The sequence below is a fragment of the Ceratotherium simum genome, chromosome 5, assembly GCF_057802395.1.
Source record: "Ceratotherium simum simum isolate JZ-2026a chromosome 5, ASM5780239v1, whole genome shotgun sequence".
Lineage (NCBI taxonomy): Eukaryota > Metazoa > Chordata > Mammalia > Perissodactyla > Rhinocerotidae > Ceratotherium > Ceratotherium simum.
This window is the reverse complement of record NC_141904.1, coordinates 81,370,161-81,387,474: the sequence shown is the minus strand read 5'-3', so window position 1 is coordinate 81,387,474 and position 17,314 is coordinate 81,370,161. Positions and strand designations below refer to the sequence as shown.

Genomic DNA, 17,314 nt, shown 5'->3' with positions numbered 1-17,314 from the left:
TCTTGGAAGCCTTCCCTAAAAATGCTAACACAAGGTACCTGCTCCTTCCTGCCTTTTCTCTCACCTGCCCAGTGTGCCTGGCCTGGCTCAGTGGGGAAGAGCCTGAGCTTTGGAGTCAGCAGGGCCTGAGTTCAAGACCTGGCTCTGCCATTCAAATCAACTGTGGGACATCTGCCTAGCTGCATCACCTCGCTGAACCTCAGTTTCCCCCTCTGTAGATGGGGCTAATATTAGTACACCCCTAACAGTGTTGGAAAATTAGATGAGATCGTGCATGGAGAGCTCTTAGCTGAGTGCCTGGTACATGGTTAATACTCAATAAATATTAGCAATTAGGTTTATCGTGACAAGTCTTTAAAGGCTTTAGGATTTCCCTGGCTTTCATTCTGGTTGGGAATGATGACAGAGCAAGATTCAGTCCCATTTCCAAAATATAATCAGTCCTGATCACTTGGTAATTAAAAAAAGTCAGGAAGGTGAGCAGGGAGGGAGAGTCATCGAATCTCAGAACTGTGAATGCTCGCGCAGGCCAGATGCAGGGCAGACAGAGCGGCCTTTCTACTGCGTGGTTTTATGAGCAGCATTAATCACGGCCTGACGATGCCTTCCTGGTTTTCACCAGCCAGGGCCTGACGCCCACAGCTGGCCTTTTTTACGAGCTGCTCACTCTGGTTTCCACTGACATCGTGGAGACCCACTTGATGGCTTACCCAGACCTGGGTCCTGGGGGCAGACCCACGCTTGGCACCACCCAGCACGTCCCGGCGCTGCTGTTGTTCCGTGCCACCCTCTGTGGCCAGGCTCTGCCCCTACCTCGCCCCTCCAACAGGCGAAGGCCAATTAACCACTCTACATTTCCTTACATGTGAAATAATTCCTGCCTCACAGGGTGGCTGAGCTCATGAATGCCGAAGTCTTCTTTTAAAATACTCTTTGCAAAAAGTACAGCTTAAAAAAAAAATCTTTGCTTCTCTTCACTTCATCTAGAAGGGATTTTTCCCCCTCTCCAGCTATAGCTTAGAACTCTACTGCTCAAACTCTCTATGGTGATGGATCAAGGTTTGTTTGGTTGGTTTTTCCCACCTCTTGCAGAATGATCTGTGGGCTCACTGCACGTGATGAGAATGTAGCTCTTGCCACATGAGATGTCCACGTGAGTCTGACCACAGTGGAATTCTGTTCAAGGAGAGGAGTGCTCTGATCGCAAGCTTGGATGTCAATTGCTACAACATTTTCCCAAAATTTATTCTCAGCTTCTGCACTTCTTGCTGTGGACCAGTCACAAGGATTTTGTGGAGCGGCACCAGCCCACAGACCACACGTGGAAGGTCACTGGCCTGGAGGGTGATGTAGCACAAATACTCATCAAGCCGACCAAGTGCCCTGCACGGTGTGAGGTGCTAGAGAGGATGGTGCACAGGACGGGCATGGTGTCTGCCCTTGTGGGCCTCAGTTCACTCCAATGTGGGAGAGAGATGACGCTAAGCAAAGACATGCATAATACAGGTACAGCCTGACATAAGCTTCTAAAGAAACAATGGAGAACTGAGAGAGAGAAAAATGTAGTAGCAGGTTGGTGGCGTCTACTGTAGATTGGGGAAATAGAGACCTGACTGTCAGAAGGACCCCGAAGAGGAAAAGAACATGTCATGTAGAGGGAATAGCAAGTGCAAAGCCCCTGAGGAGGGCAACAGCTTAGCGTGTTCCCCAGCAGGAAGGAGGAAGGTCAGTGCGCTCTAAGGTGTTGAGTGAGGGGGCGTAGCAGGAGCCGTGGGAGGAGCCTGTGGGGATAAGGCCGCGCGGACTCCAAGGGCTCTGCTTTTCTCTCAGGAGGGATTAATTAAATGCCAGGCTTGCATTTCTAAAATTGTAGGACTTGTTTTATCTCATTAACTTGTAGAAATCATCTAGGCCCTTGCCACTCCAGGTGTGTCTGGGGGCCAGCAGCATCAGCATCACCTGGGAGCTTTGGAGTGCGGACTCTCAAGACCCGCTCCAAGCCTACTGGATGTATTTCTGCGAGCTCTCCAGATGACTTATACGCTTGTTGAAATTTGAGGAGCACTGATCTGTTCCACTGGGTCTTGAAGGTGGCTGCATGTGGCATGGCCTGGGGAGTCATTTAAATGCTCATGTCTGGTAACTCTGATCCCGCAATCTGGAGCTTCTGATTTAATAGTCTGGGGGAGGCCTGTGCATGGGACTTCTTATGGGTCCTTTTTAGTGGGCAGGCAGGGTGTGACCTTGTGCAAGTTACTTGCTCTCGCTGGGCCTTGTCCTCTGGGGCCCTCTTCCCCAGGGTTGTGTAAAGCCAGTTTGGTTCTCCCTTCTAAGCCCAAGAAGCCTCAGCTGTTAGGGAGAAGAGAGGACTATTTGTCTGCTCTTCCAAGGGCTTGTAAAGGGCACATCCCAGGCCACTTTGAGGGAAAATGAACATCTTACAGATGAAGACAAGCACTGAGAGTTCTGAATGACAAACCATCCTCTGTTCAGATGTGGGGAGCCCAAAGAGAACCATGAATGACCCTGTACTAGAGCTAGAAAGGCCCTTAGAGTTCATGTGGACACCTCTACCCATTTAATGGACGAGGATCACCAAGACCCAGACAGTTTTCACTTTAAGATGACACAGTCAGGAGCAGGTTTGAAACCATGGCTATTCCTACTATTTTTGTTACCTTGCCTTCTTCTTACCTTGTCTTTGAAATTCAGGAACTCGTGGCATGGCTAATATTTACAAGGGTAGGAAAACAACCACTTGGTTGGAAGAAGCTGTCTTACCAGTTTCTGGGTGACTCCTGGGGGAGCCCACTCATAGGTGATGGTGTCAAAAGTGGGATCCTTCCCAGTGGCAATGGGATTGGTCATGATCATCCGATTCCTCTTGTAAATCCGGATGCCATCCCCACCTTTCACCCGGGCCGTGAGGGTGGAATACTTCGAGTCCATTAGCAGGCGGCCAATTTTCCGATCGTCTTCCAGGTCGGAGCTCAGGCAGTGGTCCTCTTGGCTGCATTTGCATGACTTGCATATTTTCCTGTGGGGGCAGGGGATCAGGACAAGTGAGATCCAGAAAACAGAAGCAGAAGCTCCTGCTGGCAGCATCTACCTTTTTGAAAGCAATCTCAAAGCTTCACTTTAGCAATTTGGAAAGTTAGCAGCGGACAAATGGTCCCTAAGACCAAAAGGCCTTTGGGATTGAGAACTGTGTTTGGGAGACTTCAGTCTTTCTATCAGTCTGTCTATCTGTAGGGAATGTGGGATATGACTTTTCCTGGTAAAAACAGCAGTACATTTTTCCTCACGGTGGTTGTGGTGCCAAAGTCTGGTTCATTGATTAGAGATGCTCTAAAGCAAGAGTCTTCATGACTTGCAGGCTGAACCTGGCCCCCCACCCGCTTCTGTAAATAAAGTTTTATTGAAACACAGCCATGTCCATTCATTTACATATTGTCTGTGGCTGTGTTTGGGCTACAATGGCAGACTTGAGTAATTGCAACAAAGACCAAGTGGCATGCAAAATCTAAAATATCTACTATCTGGTCCTTTACAAAAAAAGTTTGCTGACCCCTGCTCTAAAGAATTATTGAAATTGTCTCCCAAGATTCACGAGTCTTGGAGCTTTAGCAACTTTTAAACTCTTTAGCATTCATACTGAAGTTAGAATACAGCTGGAAATTGTATTCAAGAAACTGGCGGACAGGACCCAGGGGGAAGGGAATGAGCTTAGAAAACCCCTAGGGCTGGAGAGATCGATGTTCACTGGCAAGCCTTTGTCATGAGGCCAAGAGAAGGAAAAGCATCCTGGGGAAGCTTCAAATTCACTTGAAAGCCTGACGCTTCTCTCTGACAGTTAAAAACAAGAGTGTTTGGCTGCTTTGTGTCACGCTGTTGAGGTTTAGAAATCCAGAGAATTCCATGGTGTGAAAGGAAAATTGTGCTCCTCCCTTTCTGGCTTGTCACTGTAGGCATGCTGTGTCTCAGATGCTCTAACGCAGGCATGCGGTTTAAGAGCTTGTTACGTAAGCAATGTCAGGGCCTACCGCAGGGATGGGGCAGGCCGATGCAAGGGAGATGGCATGGCAGTTGTGTGAGCGCTTCTCAGCTAGGCCAACCCCAAGGAACCCTACTTTCTCCTCTAAACTCAGGAGGTTGATACGTTTAATCACATATCACAAATATGGATTTGGGGGCTAGCAGGAGTCTGCCTTGATGCTGTATATCAGTGGTTCCCAACCAAGGTCAATTCTGGCCCTCAAGGGGCATCTGGCAATGTCTGGAGACACTTTTGATTGTCACATGGGTGCTACCAGCTTCTACAGGGTAGAGGCCAGGGATGCCCCTCAACATCCTACAATACACAGGACAGCCCCCTCCACAACAAAGAATTATTCAGTCCAAAATGTCAATAGTGCTGAGTGAGAAACCCTTGTTTAATATGAAGAGAAAGAGGCCCCACTGTAACCAACAAGGAGCCTACAGTTGTGGTGGGAGAGGGAGAGAAAATCAGACAGAAACTATAACATAAAGTAGAAAAGGTTGGGCCATAGGAGAGCTACATATGCTCTGGGGTAGTTCTGCTGGGCTGGACCAGTACCCCCAGGATGTAAGCACATGGCATGTGGAAAAGAGCTCAGTGGTGATGAGTTTGGAAAACAGTGGGTTATGGAAGGTTAAACACATTTCTTTAGTGCAAGGCTGCTGCTCGTTTTTATGCACTGATATGCAGCGTGACTTTAAGGAGGAGAAGAGGGCAGCATTTCCAACATGATTTAAGGAGAAGCTTGCAGTCCAAGCTCACACTCAGTGGGCTGCAATTTGAGAAATGTTAAAATCGACAATCTCAAGGATAATTCCAGCACTACAAAAGAGATTACGACCCTAAAGTGATGCAGGGCAAAAACAAGAAGTCTTTTCTTTCTGTTCTCCTAAGAAGGGGTTGCTTGTTTTGCGAAATTGGGGCATTTTATTCATGATCAATAATATTCTCTTGCCTCTTCCTTTTATGAGCTGGGCATGGAGGAGACTGCTTCTCTAAGAAGATGGGTGATAGCACCATTGGTTTACACGTGGGGAGTGACAGCAGCAGAGCTGGAGGTGGAAGGAGGAGGAAGAGGAAGGAAGTGAAGGAAAGCCCAGTGTCCACTCAGATCCTCTGACCTCCCCAATACCTTCCATACACAGAACTTGGCGAGGAAGCTGCCCTTTGCTTTTTTGGCTAATATAGACTCTCAGGATGCCATTAGAGATGCTGGGAAAGCAAAACACTTTGAAATGGAAAATACTGACAAATATGAAGTGTTCTTTGAGATTGTGTCAACATTATTTCTCCTTTTATTCATGTTCTTCATGTTGCCAGGCACATTGCTGGGACTTTATAGATAAGGAAGACACCCCTCTGGCCCCACTCTGCTCTTTCCAGGCACCTAGATTGTAAAGGACAGACACACTAGTAAGTTCCTCAATGGTTAAAATGGCTATTTCTGCAATCTGTCACAGGCAACCTGGAATTGTGGAAAAGGCACAGCCTTGGAATCTAAGCCCAGCCTGAACACCAGCCCACCACAGGTCCATGGTCAAGTTTCTTATCTGTAAAACGAGAGGGTTGTTCTACATCAGGGGTCAGCAAACTATGACCGGTGGGCTGAATCTGGCCCATCACCTATTTTTGTCTGGCCCACGAACTAAGAACAGTTTTTACCTTTTCAAATGGTTGAAAAAATGCGAAAGAAGATTACTGTCTTGTGACATGTGAAATTCAAATTTCAGTGTCCTTAAATAAAGTTTTATTGGAACACAATCACATTCATTCATTTACATATTGTCTAAGGATGCTTTCATGCTATAAGGGCCAATTGAATAGGGGTGACAGAGATCATACGGCCTGCAAAGCCTAAAATGCTTAGTATCTGGGTCTTTACAGAAAGTGTGCTGGCCCCTGGTCTAGCTGATGAGTTTTCAAACTTTGCTGCACATCCAAACCACCTGGGGAGCTTGGTCAACTTGGAGATGCCCTGCCCCGGCCCCAGGCAGTCAGATTCACGGGTCTGGAGTGGGATCTGGGCATGGGCATGCGTGATCACGTTCCAGAGGTGATTCTGATGCACACCAAAGTGCCAGAGTCACCCGTCGGTCCCTTTCAGGAATTTAAGCTGCTCAGGTTGATTTTCTCTAGATCGTCCCTCCAAAAGCACGGGAAGCCCAGCTCTTAAGGCAGAGTTATCTGTCCCCTGCCCAGTGAGAAGAGGCAGAGTAACACTCCATTTCCCAGGGCAGTTGCCGAAACTGGTGCGGAGACAGACCTCAGCAGAGGGGTGCCACAACCAGGGGGTTGGGAGAATGCATCAAGAGCGACCCCTGAAGAATGTAAAATTTTGTAACTGGAAGAGCCAGTGGTCTTTCTTCCATTTTCGTACGATGTCCCCTGCTTTCCTCAAATCAAGGTTTTTTCTCTATTCACTGAAGTCAGTGTACATTTAAAAAATAAAGCTATTAGAATAATAATAGTAAAAAAAATCTCTGCATGCAAGAAAGACACCTTGCGTTGGGCTCTCTCTGAAAAGCTTTGAGTCCTGGAGGTGTGTTTCCTTCCACCCTGAGTGGCAATTCAGCATCCTGTGAGGTTGGCCAGATGGGCAGGGAGCCCAGCACGGCCATGTGGAAAGCAGGATGCTGAGGCCGCTGGGAGCACTTCCTCCTTATGTTTTCATGATATTTTGCTCTGAAAGTCTGCCCTTGTCTTCACTCTGTACTCTCCTCTCTAAGCAATTCTACTATTCTGTGCTACTAACACTAAGCCCATTCTAATTCTACAACCATGTGAATCATTACTGCGATTACAGACAATTTGCCTGAAACTATGGAATTGTAAAGCTGGAAGGGGATCCTAGAGCATATCAGCTCCAATGTTCCCATTTTTCAGATGGGAAATCTGAGGCTTCGAGAAGGGAAGTGTCTTGTTCAAGCAGAGTCAGCATGTGAATCCTGTCCTGTGATTACTAGTCAAGGGACTTTCCCACTAAACCAGGCTGGCTGCCACTTTGGTCATTTAAATCTCTTTCAAACTATTGAGAGTGTGAGAACTGGAGCACAAAAATGGTTTGACAAGGTTTCCCCCCGAAGGTTCTGGGACCTCCTTGCACCAATGGGGCTTGAAGTTAGGTCCCTGTTAAGGTCGTTCAAACCAAAGCCAACACTTGATATGCAGGACCTACAGGCTGCATGCAGTCTGTGGTTCTCAACGATAAATTCACTTGATGTTCAAATCATTTGTAGGACGACGAGGAAATGTAGGGATTAAAACAAGGCTGAGAGACTTCTGCTTCCAGCCATGAGGAACAGGGTCCAGAATTGCCCTCCTGCCATAAACGACTAGAAAACCAGACAAAACATACTAAACTACCATTTTCAGATGTCAGACAACAGGCAGCGCGGGGCTGTGATCCTTGAGAGAAGGGAAGCATTACTGAGCTGACTTGGGGTGTGCATTTAGGGAACGTTATCCCCTGCCCCAGGAACTCTAACAGGAGGTATCCTGGCTGTCTTCAGAGAGCTGGTGAGGGGTCAACATTGTTCTATGACACCCTGACGGCAGATTCAGGACCAAAGGGGTGAAATGATAGAGAAACTGACTCTCCTCAAGGCTAGAAAGAGCTCAAGTGGCCAAAATAGATGCGTGGGGAGTTCCCCCTCATGGGAGTGTTTCAGCCGTGGGAGGAATTTGTGCAGGGACGGGAGTCGGGATTGGATGACCTTGAAGGTCTCTTGCATCGAGAAGACCACAGGACCTCCCCTGAGGTGAGGACTGTCAGAGAACAGAGTCAAGGAACAGCCTTGTGGGGCTGGCCCGGTGGTGCAGGTGGTTAAGTGCGCGCGCTCCGCTGCGGCGGCCCGGGCTTCGCCGGTTCGGATCCCGGGTGCACACGGACGCACCGCTTGTCAAGCCATGCTGTGGCGGCGTCCCATATAAAGTGGAGGAAGATGGGCATGGATGTTAGCTCACGGCGGATCTTCCTCACACACACACACAAAAAAAGAGACAGCCTTGTGCTCTGAAAGCTCACGGCCCACAGTGCTGCAGAATAGTTGAGAGCATGGGGTGGGGTTTCACGCAGAGCCGAGTTTGAAACCTGCCATTTAGTAGCGTCTCCTCATTATCCACTCTCAGTTTCCCGATCTGCAAAATGGAGACGCTAATACTTACTGCTTAGGGTTATTTCAACATTTAAATATAAAAGATTTATCTCAGCTCAATAAATATTTTTATAATTGCCATCTCACAATGGAAGTCAACATCTCCGAGACAAACACCTCCCAAATTTTGTTCCCCAACTGAGTGCCCAGGGCAACCCTTTGGCAGTGGAGACAAAAGCTCCTTCTTTGCTGTCATGCCCTACAGAGCTTAGCCTGTCTCTCCCAGGGCTGCAGGGACAGTCACACATGCTGTGCCCTGCACAACTCGAGGGGGTGCCATCCACATAGATTCTGATGTGACTAGAGCCTGGGAGTTGTGCAGCGTGGCAGCCCTACCTCTCGTTTTCAGAGTCCTCAATGAAATAAAGAAAGAAAAGTGCAGCTGGATCTCATGGCCTGCCCGCACGGGTATGAATAGCAGGTCTTGGTTTTTAAGTACAGTGGACCCAGTGACTTTCATTTCTGTGCCAGGGGCACTCTTAGATCAAAACCCATCAACAGGGATGATGGCGCAGCAGGGAGAGATCAACCTCAGGCACCAACCCCCAGGACAGATAGTTCTATCCAGAATGGACCAGGCACCAGCTAACAACTGGCCACATCTTCCCAGCGCAGTCCGTGCTTGGCTCAGCTTGGCAGCCTTCACCTGGAAATGGTTTATGAAGCACTAAACTTCTTCATCTTGGCTCCCCGAAGGCTTTTCTGTCATTTCTGAATTAGGCAAGCAGGAGTGCATTCACTCCGGAGCCAGTCCTCCAGCAATGCATGCATTCTAAGCAGTCCCAGCAGAAAATGACCAGGGTTCCCGGAAAGGACAGCCAAGAAATGAAGGCAGGCAGAGCCTCTCCTGACAAACTCTGTTACCTCCATGGATGTGGCTCGAAGCCTGAACACGTCCCCTTGCATCTCAAACAAGGCACACCTCTTGCTGACTGCTGCTGGCCCAGGGACATCTGGAAAAGGAGACAGAAAAGAGGGCGTTTTCCTTCCAAACATCTTGGACCGGGGATGCTTGACCTCTAAAAGACTTGGCATGCCAGCAAAGGGATTGTGTGGGGTTCAAAGGGCTTGAGATGAATAAGCCATCACTTACTGTTTACCGAGAACGGAGAAGACCAGCCGGGAAAGTGGCCATAGGGCAGGCAAGTGTGGAAGGGTGGGGCCCTTCCCAATAAAAATGAAATGGGGGCTCCCTCCTGGCCTCCAGTGCTGTCACCAGACACCAAGGCTGTGTTGGAAACCCTCTACTGTGAGGGATCATCTGCTCCTTCCCCCACCCTCACCCACACCCCTAATCCACTTGTCAGTGGAATGGAATCTTCCAGCCAGTGTCTCCTCTCCCTTATTTATTTCTGATTTATTGATAGGGTGTGATTAAACCAAAGCTACAGGCAAAGACAAATGTCCATACTGCCAAATGTTTATAGCTCAAAGCATAACTTAAATATTTTGCTAAAATATGGAAAATCAGGAGCATTTGAAGTCTGATTGTCGTTTAGAAGGAGAACGAGCGTGACACAGGTTTTATTGCTTGTTACCAGCCAAAGGTAACGAAAGTGCACTGGCTGCTGCTGCTGATGTGCGGAGACCCAAATGGCTCTCAGACGGAGTCTTCAAACCAGCAGCATCACCGGAAGCTGGCCAGAAACACAGACCCTCAGGCCCTAGACCAGCTTTTTGAATCAGAATCTGCACTTTACCAAAATTCAGGAGATTTGTATTACATGAAAACGGGAGAAGCAGTTTTTTTACTCTATGGGTCTGCTGGCTGAGAAACTTACCTAACTCTCCACTGGGGGTGGGGACGGGATGACTCGGTAGTATGCACAGGTATTATGATTTTATCAAAAGCAGGGCTCTGTCAAGTAGCAAGATAAAGGGATAAGCTCCTCATTCAACAAACTACTGAGTCATTTAACCATTTATTTAGCGTCTACTATATGCCAGGCACAGGGATACTGCATAAGCCTCAGGTGTGCCCTAGAGGAACTCACAGTCCAGGTGCAGATGGAGAAGGAAACACATATTTATCACCTGCTCCTGGAAGGGGTAAGTTTGAGGCAAGGGAAGCTGCCTGCTGTGTGGTGGAGAGGCATGAACTTTGGAGCTTCAGAGACCAGGCTTCCAAACCCAGCTTCACGACTTAACAGCACATCGGCCTTGGAGTAGCTGAGCTTCAGTTTCCTTACTTGTCAAATGGGTACAGAGATAATATATGTAAAGTGCTCGCCCACATTAGGCACTAAAAATGACAGCTGCTATTATATTGCACACAGACCTGAGGAGCACAGAGGAAGGTGTTAATAAACCTGTATGAGAAGTCCAGGGAGGCTTCTCAGAGGAGGTGACTCTGGGTTGGAGCTGTGCAAGATAAGCAGGCAAAAAAAGGAGGAGAAAAGGATTCCCAGCAGAAGGAAGAGAATGTGCAAGGGCAAAAAGGTACAAAAGGGCTTGATGGGTAGGGTGTTGCCATCTGAGCACGCTTTGGGGGACATTACGCATCTATTCTCTTTGCTTTTAAGTAGGGAAAAAAAAAGTAGTGAAACTTGTGAGGCCGTCCTTACTGCTAATGTGAGAATTCAAAGAAGGACACGGAATGAAATGTTTCTCTTCTGCACCCCAAATCTTCCCACAATAACACCTAGCTCCACACCTCCCACTTGGCGACTGCTGTTTACACCATGTCTTCACAGACTATGCTGTTCTGTCTAATACACATTCACAGCCTCAGGGAGTGAGAGCCACGCTGCACATATTTGAAGGGAAGTATGTTCATATTTGTGCCAACTCAGTGCTAGATTCATGTTCAAATTGAAAAACAAGACGATGCTCACCCCCAACTCATCGTCCTAAGCTGGGGAACTTTCACTGGCAGGCAGAACGCTGCTCCCTCAAGCCGCTGGCATATAAAACCTTGCAAACCTCCGCCTCTTGTTCTTGACACCTTGGATTCTACTAGTTGAAATAGAGCGATCCTTTCACACTTAATATTTGAGTGATTCAAAGGTTATTTTGGGAGGTATACAATTTATGAATAAGGCTTCGTTGTTGGATCGTGTTAGACAGACCCAGAGGCAGCGAGGCCTGGAAACAGAAGAGCTATGTGGAAGCATTTCGTAAGCGGCGAAGCTCCCTGCGTGCTTGAGCGTTATTGTTCGTCTAACGAGTGGCTGATTTAACAGTCATCCTACAAGGGGATTAGTCCTGATGCTTGGCTGCGAGAGCCGAGCTGCTGGCTCGGGGTTTGGTTTAGAAGTAGTGATGTAAGGCAGCACGGCGCAGCAGAGCACTGGCCTGCGGGGCAGGGCTGGACCTATGGTGCCAACTCAGACATTTATTAGCTGTGCAGCTAGAGGCGACTCATTTCCTCGGCCTGCCTAAGTTGCTTCTCTGTAAAATGAGAAAACTGGCCTGGATCGGGGTTGCCAAATTCTGTTCCACGGAATCATTGTTCTGTGACATGTTACAAAGTGGTTTATGGCTGGGAGAGGGAAGGATTACGTGATCAAGTAAAAATGGCGCACGCCAGATGCGCAGTGGCTTCCAGAGCCTTTCAAGTGCTAGGCTATGTTAGAAGCAAGAGCAGAGGTAGAGGGCAGGCAGCCATTTCAGTTTAGGAGGTCTAGGCTTTGGGGTCAGAAGATGTGGGCTGTAGTGTAATTTTGTCCCCTTCTTCTGCTGGACTTAGGCAGGTGACCGGACTTGCAGAAGGTCAGTTTCTTCATCTGTGTCACGGGGATAATAAGAACCAACCTGCTTCATGGAGTTAAATGGGTTAATGCTGCACGGAAAGGGCTTAGAATGCACTTATTATGCACTGAGTGTTTGTTGTTGTTGTCATTACACCTTGTGTAAACAGTCTGCGAGACCCTGAATCAGATGTTCTAAAAAAAATTTTTTCCCAGTTGCAGAATTCCAGGGAACTTCAGAGAAGTGACTTTTCCAACTGCATACCTCATATACTTTCTAACTCTCTACTTTGTTTCATGTATGTAGGTGTTGCCTCTCTGACTAGGTGCAGGAAGCAGAGAGTTGGCCTTAGTTTCCATCCTGGTAGTGGGACAGTTTCCATGGTGAGAGAAGTCCGCGGGAGAGAAAAATAAATGGCTTTGTGAGGAAGAAATAGATTTGGGCCATCAGGCCACACTTGCAGCCGGTTCCCTGGCCAACTGCTGAACACAATAAATAGCCATTTGTCCATCGCATGCCATTCATCCAGGAGCCAGACAGACCCAGCTATCTCCGACATAGAAATGATGATCCTGTTTATTGAGGAGGGGCAACCATCAACCAGAATAGTATTTCAAATGAGATATTCTGTTTCATAAACAGTAGTTTTCTCTGATGTGGACTCCATCTCAGATGAAAGATGACGCAGCGGCTCACAGTAGCTGAGACTAGAAGAGCTTAAAAGGAGCCACCACTTAAAAAAAATGGGTTCTTGGAATGCAGCATCTATTCTGTCCTTTTTCCTGAGGGGAGGATAAAATGTTTTGACAATTTTCTTTGGCTCAAGATAGTAGGATGCAGTTCAACTGATGTGGAACTGAATCGTGTTAGGGACTTAAAAGGACTTAGATCAGACCAGGAGTCCCTGGGGATGCGAAGGGCAGCGGCAACAGGGGACTCCTCCCTCCTCTGAGCATTCACTTTCAGGTGGACCCCAAGGGAAGTCCTAAGGGGGAAAAATGTCACCCAGAACAGTGTAGGACTGAGATGAAGAGGAACTGAAAAGGGGAAACACAATGTGGAGTTAGGGACGAGTATGGGACTTGGAACTAGAAAATGGGGGTTCTCCTTCCAGCTCAGCTCCCTCTCCTTGTGTAACTTAGTTTCCTCCTTCGAAAAATGGGTTTTTGCTGCCCTTTTTGCCTCAACAGGGCTGTTGTAAGCATCATGTAAGATTAAAAGGTGGTTTGAAAAGTGAAATAAGTATTTATCATCATCAAAAAAAAATCATCTGAAACCTGGACATAAGACAGAAAAGTGGGTGGCACATCATTTCAATGTCATACGGTGGCACTATGACATTGAACCCCCCCCATCCCCACAAGGATTATCTAGAGAAATTGACTTTGCTCTACTCTAAGACTTGGTGAACTTACATGTTAACTTGTAAATTTTTGTCCAGTAGAGATATAAATACAAACAATTTTTGTTCTTTTGAAAAAGATAACTCCAAAGCCTGTGGCTTATTGTCCTATAGGACATTAACTAGTTATGTACCTAACCCATCAATCCTGTCCTAACATTAAATTGCCTATAAATACCTAGCTCCTCAAACGGTTTTTGAACTGGCCTGAATATCTTACTGATTCCTTCATTAATTAATGAGTTGAATAAGTTTCATTTTATATTTGTACTAATGTCATGACTTTACCTTTTTGAAAACCGTACCTTAAAGCCATCACATGCCCTTCTGACTATCCATGGATTTGCTTTCTAAGCTGGAGTATTCTGAATTGACACTAAATTCTATTCCAAGTCAAATACTCTGACTTGTCTTTTACAGGTAAGCTCTGTAATCATATGTGTTATTAAAGATTATTGGTCAACATGCTTTGTTACTTAAAAACAAACCCTCCCCTTGGGGGTCCCAGGAGAGAAGGTGGAGTAAGGTGGAGATGGGTGGGGTGGGGTGAAGTTATAGGAAAGTCCAGAAAAAAATTGCGATCATACACAGAAAAATGATCCTGGAGACTATCCTACCGCCATCAACAAGCCCAAAATAAAAACAGCTTGACAGTCCACAAAGTGATTTTACTTACTTAAGCTTCTCTTCTTGAACAACTATGACAACCCTGTGAGGTATAATCATCATTCCTAGTCAACAGATGATGCGTGACAGTGAACCTGAGAGAGAAGAAGCAACTTGCCCATTCAGAATGGTCTAGACTGGAGTTCCTAGGGGGAGGGGGTTTCCTAACTCTACCCTTACCTGTACCGGCCTTTGAGCAAAAATGTTCTATCTTTCCTAATGATTATGACTGTAGCCTACGTTTATTGAGTATGCCTTATGTGCCAGGCATGTGCCAAACATTTCATACTATTTAATTTAAGCTTCTTGAGGAACCTATGAGAGAGGTACTTTTAGTAACCTCACTTTCAGATGAGGAAACAGGCCCAGAGAAGTTAAGCCTCTTCTTCAAAATCCAATAGCTAGTAAGTGGAGCCAGGATGTGAAACCAGGCAGGCCATACTTCTTTCTATGCTCTCATCCAATCTGCTGTGGTACTTCCCACCAAGGGTACAGCACTTTACAGTTTAGAAAGTATATTCACCTCCCTTCTCTCACTTGGTTTTCAGAACAACCCTAGGATGTAGATATTTCACATTTGGTTCATGAGAAAAACAAGCTCATAGAACTGATGGGACCTGGTGCTCAGGACATAACTCATACTCATGTCTTTGGAATCCAGATCCTGTGACTTCCTACCACACCAAGAGCTTCCAGAGCCCAGACAGCCTCCTACGAGTCTAGCCTTGACTCTGGGCATCAGGCCAGTTGGGTCCAATGGGGTGGACAGTGTGTTTGTAGGGGTGGGAGGTCCTGGAAGGGTGAGGGTTGGGAGCAGGACAAGGTCAAGATCATCTTGGTCCCAAGATTTCTACCATCTAACCCTGTTCTGCTAAGTAAACTAAAGTGTAGATGTTTCAAGGCAACAGACAGGCTTCAAGGGCAGTTGGAGAGGCCATAGCCAGAGCAGAAAGTGATTCAGAACCACAGGCAGTGCCTGTGGGAGCAAAGTGCCCAGACACTGGCTTCACTTAGTTTATCTGCCCCCTCCCTGGAAGCCCAAAACGACTAGAGGTTATGTCTGCTTAGTACCAGACCAGGGAGCTGGAGCTCACCCTCTAACCCAAGCAATGGAGATGGGTGGACCGACAGTCGCTTAGGGGACATGTTGAAGACTCTTTCCTAGAAACTGTTATCACTTAAAAGTAAGAACCAAAACCATAATAACCAAGTAGCCAGCCATTTCTGGGTTTATTCCCAACTCTTAATAGTTTGTCTATATTAAGGATACCCGCACACATCTCATTTTGAAGTTATGCTGAACCACTTTTACAGGGATAAAATTTGTTGAGTGTTAGAAATCACGGGGCTCCCATGATGTGGCCCCCCTCACCTGTCCAAATTTATCTATTTCTATTTCCGTATCATCTACTGTTTCGACCCAGATTCTCCTCCCAATCACCTGGGCCTCTTGCAGTTCTCCTGAACATACACTCAGGGTTTTGCTCACGCCCATCTAAACCTCAGAGAGCTTCACCCCCACCCACTCTTTAGGGACCAGCTGAAGTCCCATATTTTCCGTAGTAGAAAGAATTAATAGCAGCTGCAACAAGGACGAGGCTTTGTGGTTTTCCAGTCACTGCTAAGCCTGAGCTCATGCAAATCTTACAACACCTCCATGAGGTTGGTATCTTGTGGGGGTTCTCCAGGTGTGCTCCCCAAGCAGCACCCTGGAACTTGATAGTATTACAAATCCTCTGTTTACCCCAGACCTGCTGAATCAGGCACCGTGCGAGTGGGGCCCAGCCATCGCTGTGCAAGCCCTCCAGGTGATCTGGATGCACAACTGAAGTCCGAGAACCATTCCTCTTGGCTGGTAGCCCCAGGCTGCACGTGAGTTAACTGAAGGGTAACTGATTGTCTTGGTTTGCCCGAGACTGATTGAGGGCCCGGATGGGACACTTCCAGTGCTAAGACCAGGAAAGCTCTGGGCAAACCAGGATGAATTGGGTTCCCTAATTAAGGGGATTAAAGAGGTCAAATTAAAGTACTAGAGCTTGGATTTGAACCCAGGTCTCTCTGAATCCCGGATCTCCATTTTAATTTAACCAATGCACTGCAGGCGATGCAGAAGTCTTTTCCAGATATTTTGGGGCCCTTCCACTTACTTCTCAAATAACTCACATAAATGTAGAATTACAAATGCAATCAGTGCCAGGAAGGAGAAAAAGAGCGTGTCATGAGATTGCACTGTGGTAGGGGGATTTGGCATAGTCTGTGTGTGTATGGAGGCAGAGCTTCTCAAATTAATGTGGCACTCTGATTAGCATAAAGATCACCTGGGATCTAGCTAACATGCAGATTCTGGTCTAGCAAGTGTGGGGTGAGCCTGATATTCCATAGTTCTATAGACCTCCCAGGAGAAGCCAATGCTACTTGTCCAGGGACCACACTTCTGGAGCAAGGGGCCACATCAGTGGTTCCCAAACATGCACATTAGAATCATCTGGGGATCTTTTAACACTTCTCAAGCTCAAGCCACATCCCAGACCAATTTAGCCACAATCTCAGGGGGGCGGCGGTGGGGAGGGCACAGGCCGCAGTCATTTTGGAAGTTTCCTGGGGGATTCCAATGGGCAGACAGCTTTGGGAACAACCAGGCCTCACCATTGTACCCTCAGCTGCTCCAACTTGGACTAAGACTCTCTTTATTAGCTTAACATCTCCTCTTCCTGTCCTCTACTGGCAGACCACCACTCCCGACAAGGTGAGTTTTTACAGCACGGCTAACTTTTGTTATTGTCATTTCATTTTGGTCCCATCTGCTGTGGCACAAGCCTGCCTCATGGCTTTTGTGCCAACTGTAGTCGCTCTCTTAACAGCCAGACGAAGGGAAGCCACTGCCCTTCCTCTTCCTCTAAACTTCACTGGCTGGCTGACGCCCCTCGGGGGCTCTTCACGAATACTGAAACCCTCTGTCAGACCTGAAGTCAGAGGTGGTCCTCCCCACCCCTTGGGGCCAAAGGGGGGACTGAGGGATCCTGCCAGACAGAGGAGCCCAACCTGGGACACCTAAGACCCAAAGGGTCACAAGGCGCATCAAGGAAAGCTGGTTTTTCTTTGTTTCCTAAAGACGGATGATCCTTTTGGGGAGTGGCCTGGCTGGGAGGTATCATGGGGGCCTTTCACTCCTCTTTCTCATTCAAGAACCCCAGGGTCTTGACAGGGGTCTGGACTTCTACTTTTTGAAGCTTCCCCAACGATTGAAAAAATGAGTTGCCAAAACAGAGTTACAAAATCTTAACAGAGTAATGAAATCAATACACTCACAGCACAATAACTGTCTTTCTATAGACTTCAAGTCTACATTTGCCACCCTTACTG

The 17,314-nt window shown here is 47.2% G+C and overlaps 1 protein-coding gene across 1 annotated transcript in view; it reads right to left on the bottom strand.

The window, feature by feature from the left end:
- The window catches only part of LMCD1 (LIM and cysteine rich domains 1), a 59,315-nt gene that overhangs the window by 20,333 nt on the left and 21,668 nt on the right, over positions 1 to 17,314 (bottom strand). Inside the window, exons 2-3 of the mRNA XM_004442204.3 lie at positions 9,058 to 9,146; positions 2,782 to 3,037 (exon numbers count right to left, since the gene is read on the bottom strand). Of these exons, the coding sequence (XP_004442261.1) occupies positions 2,782 to 3,037; positions 9,058 to 9,146 (345 nt within the window). The remainder of the gene's footprint in view (positions 1 to 2,781; positions 3,038 to 9,057; positions 9,147 to 17,314) is intronic.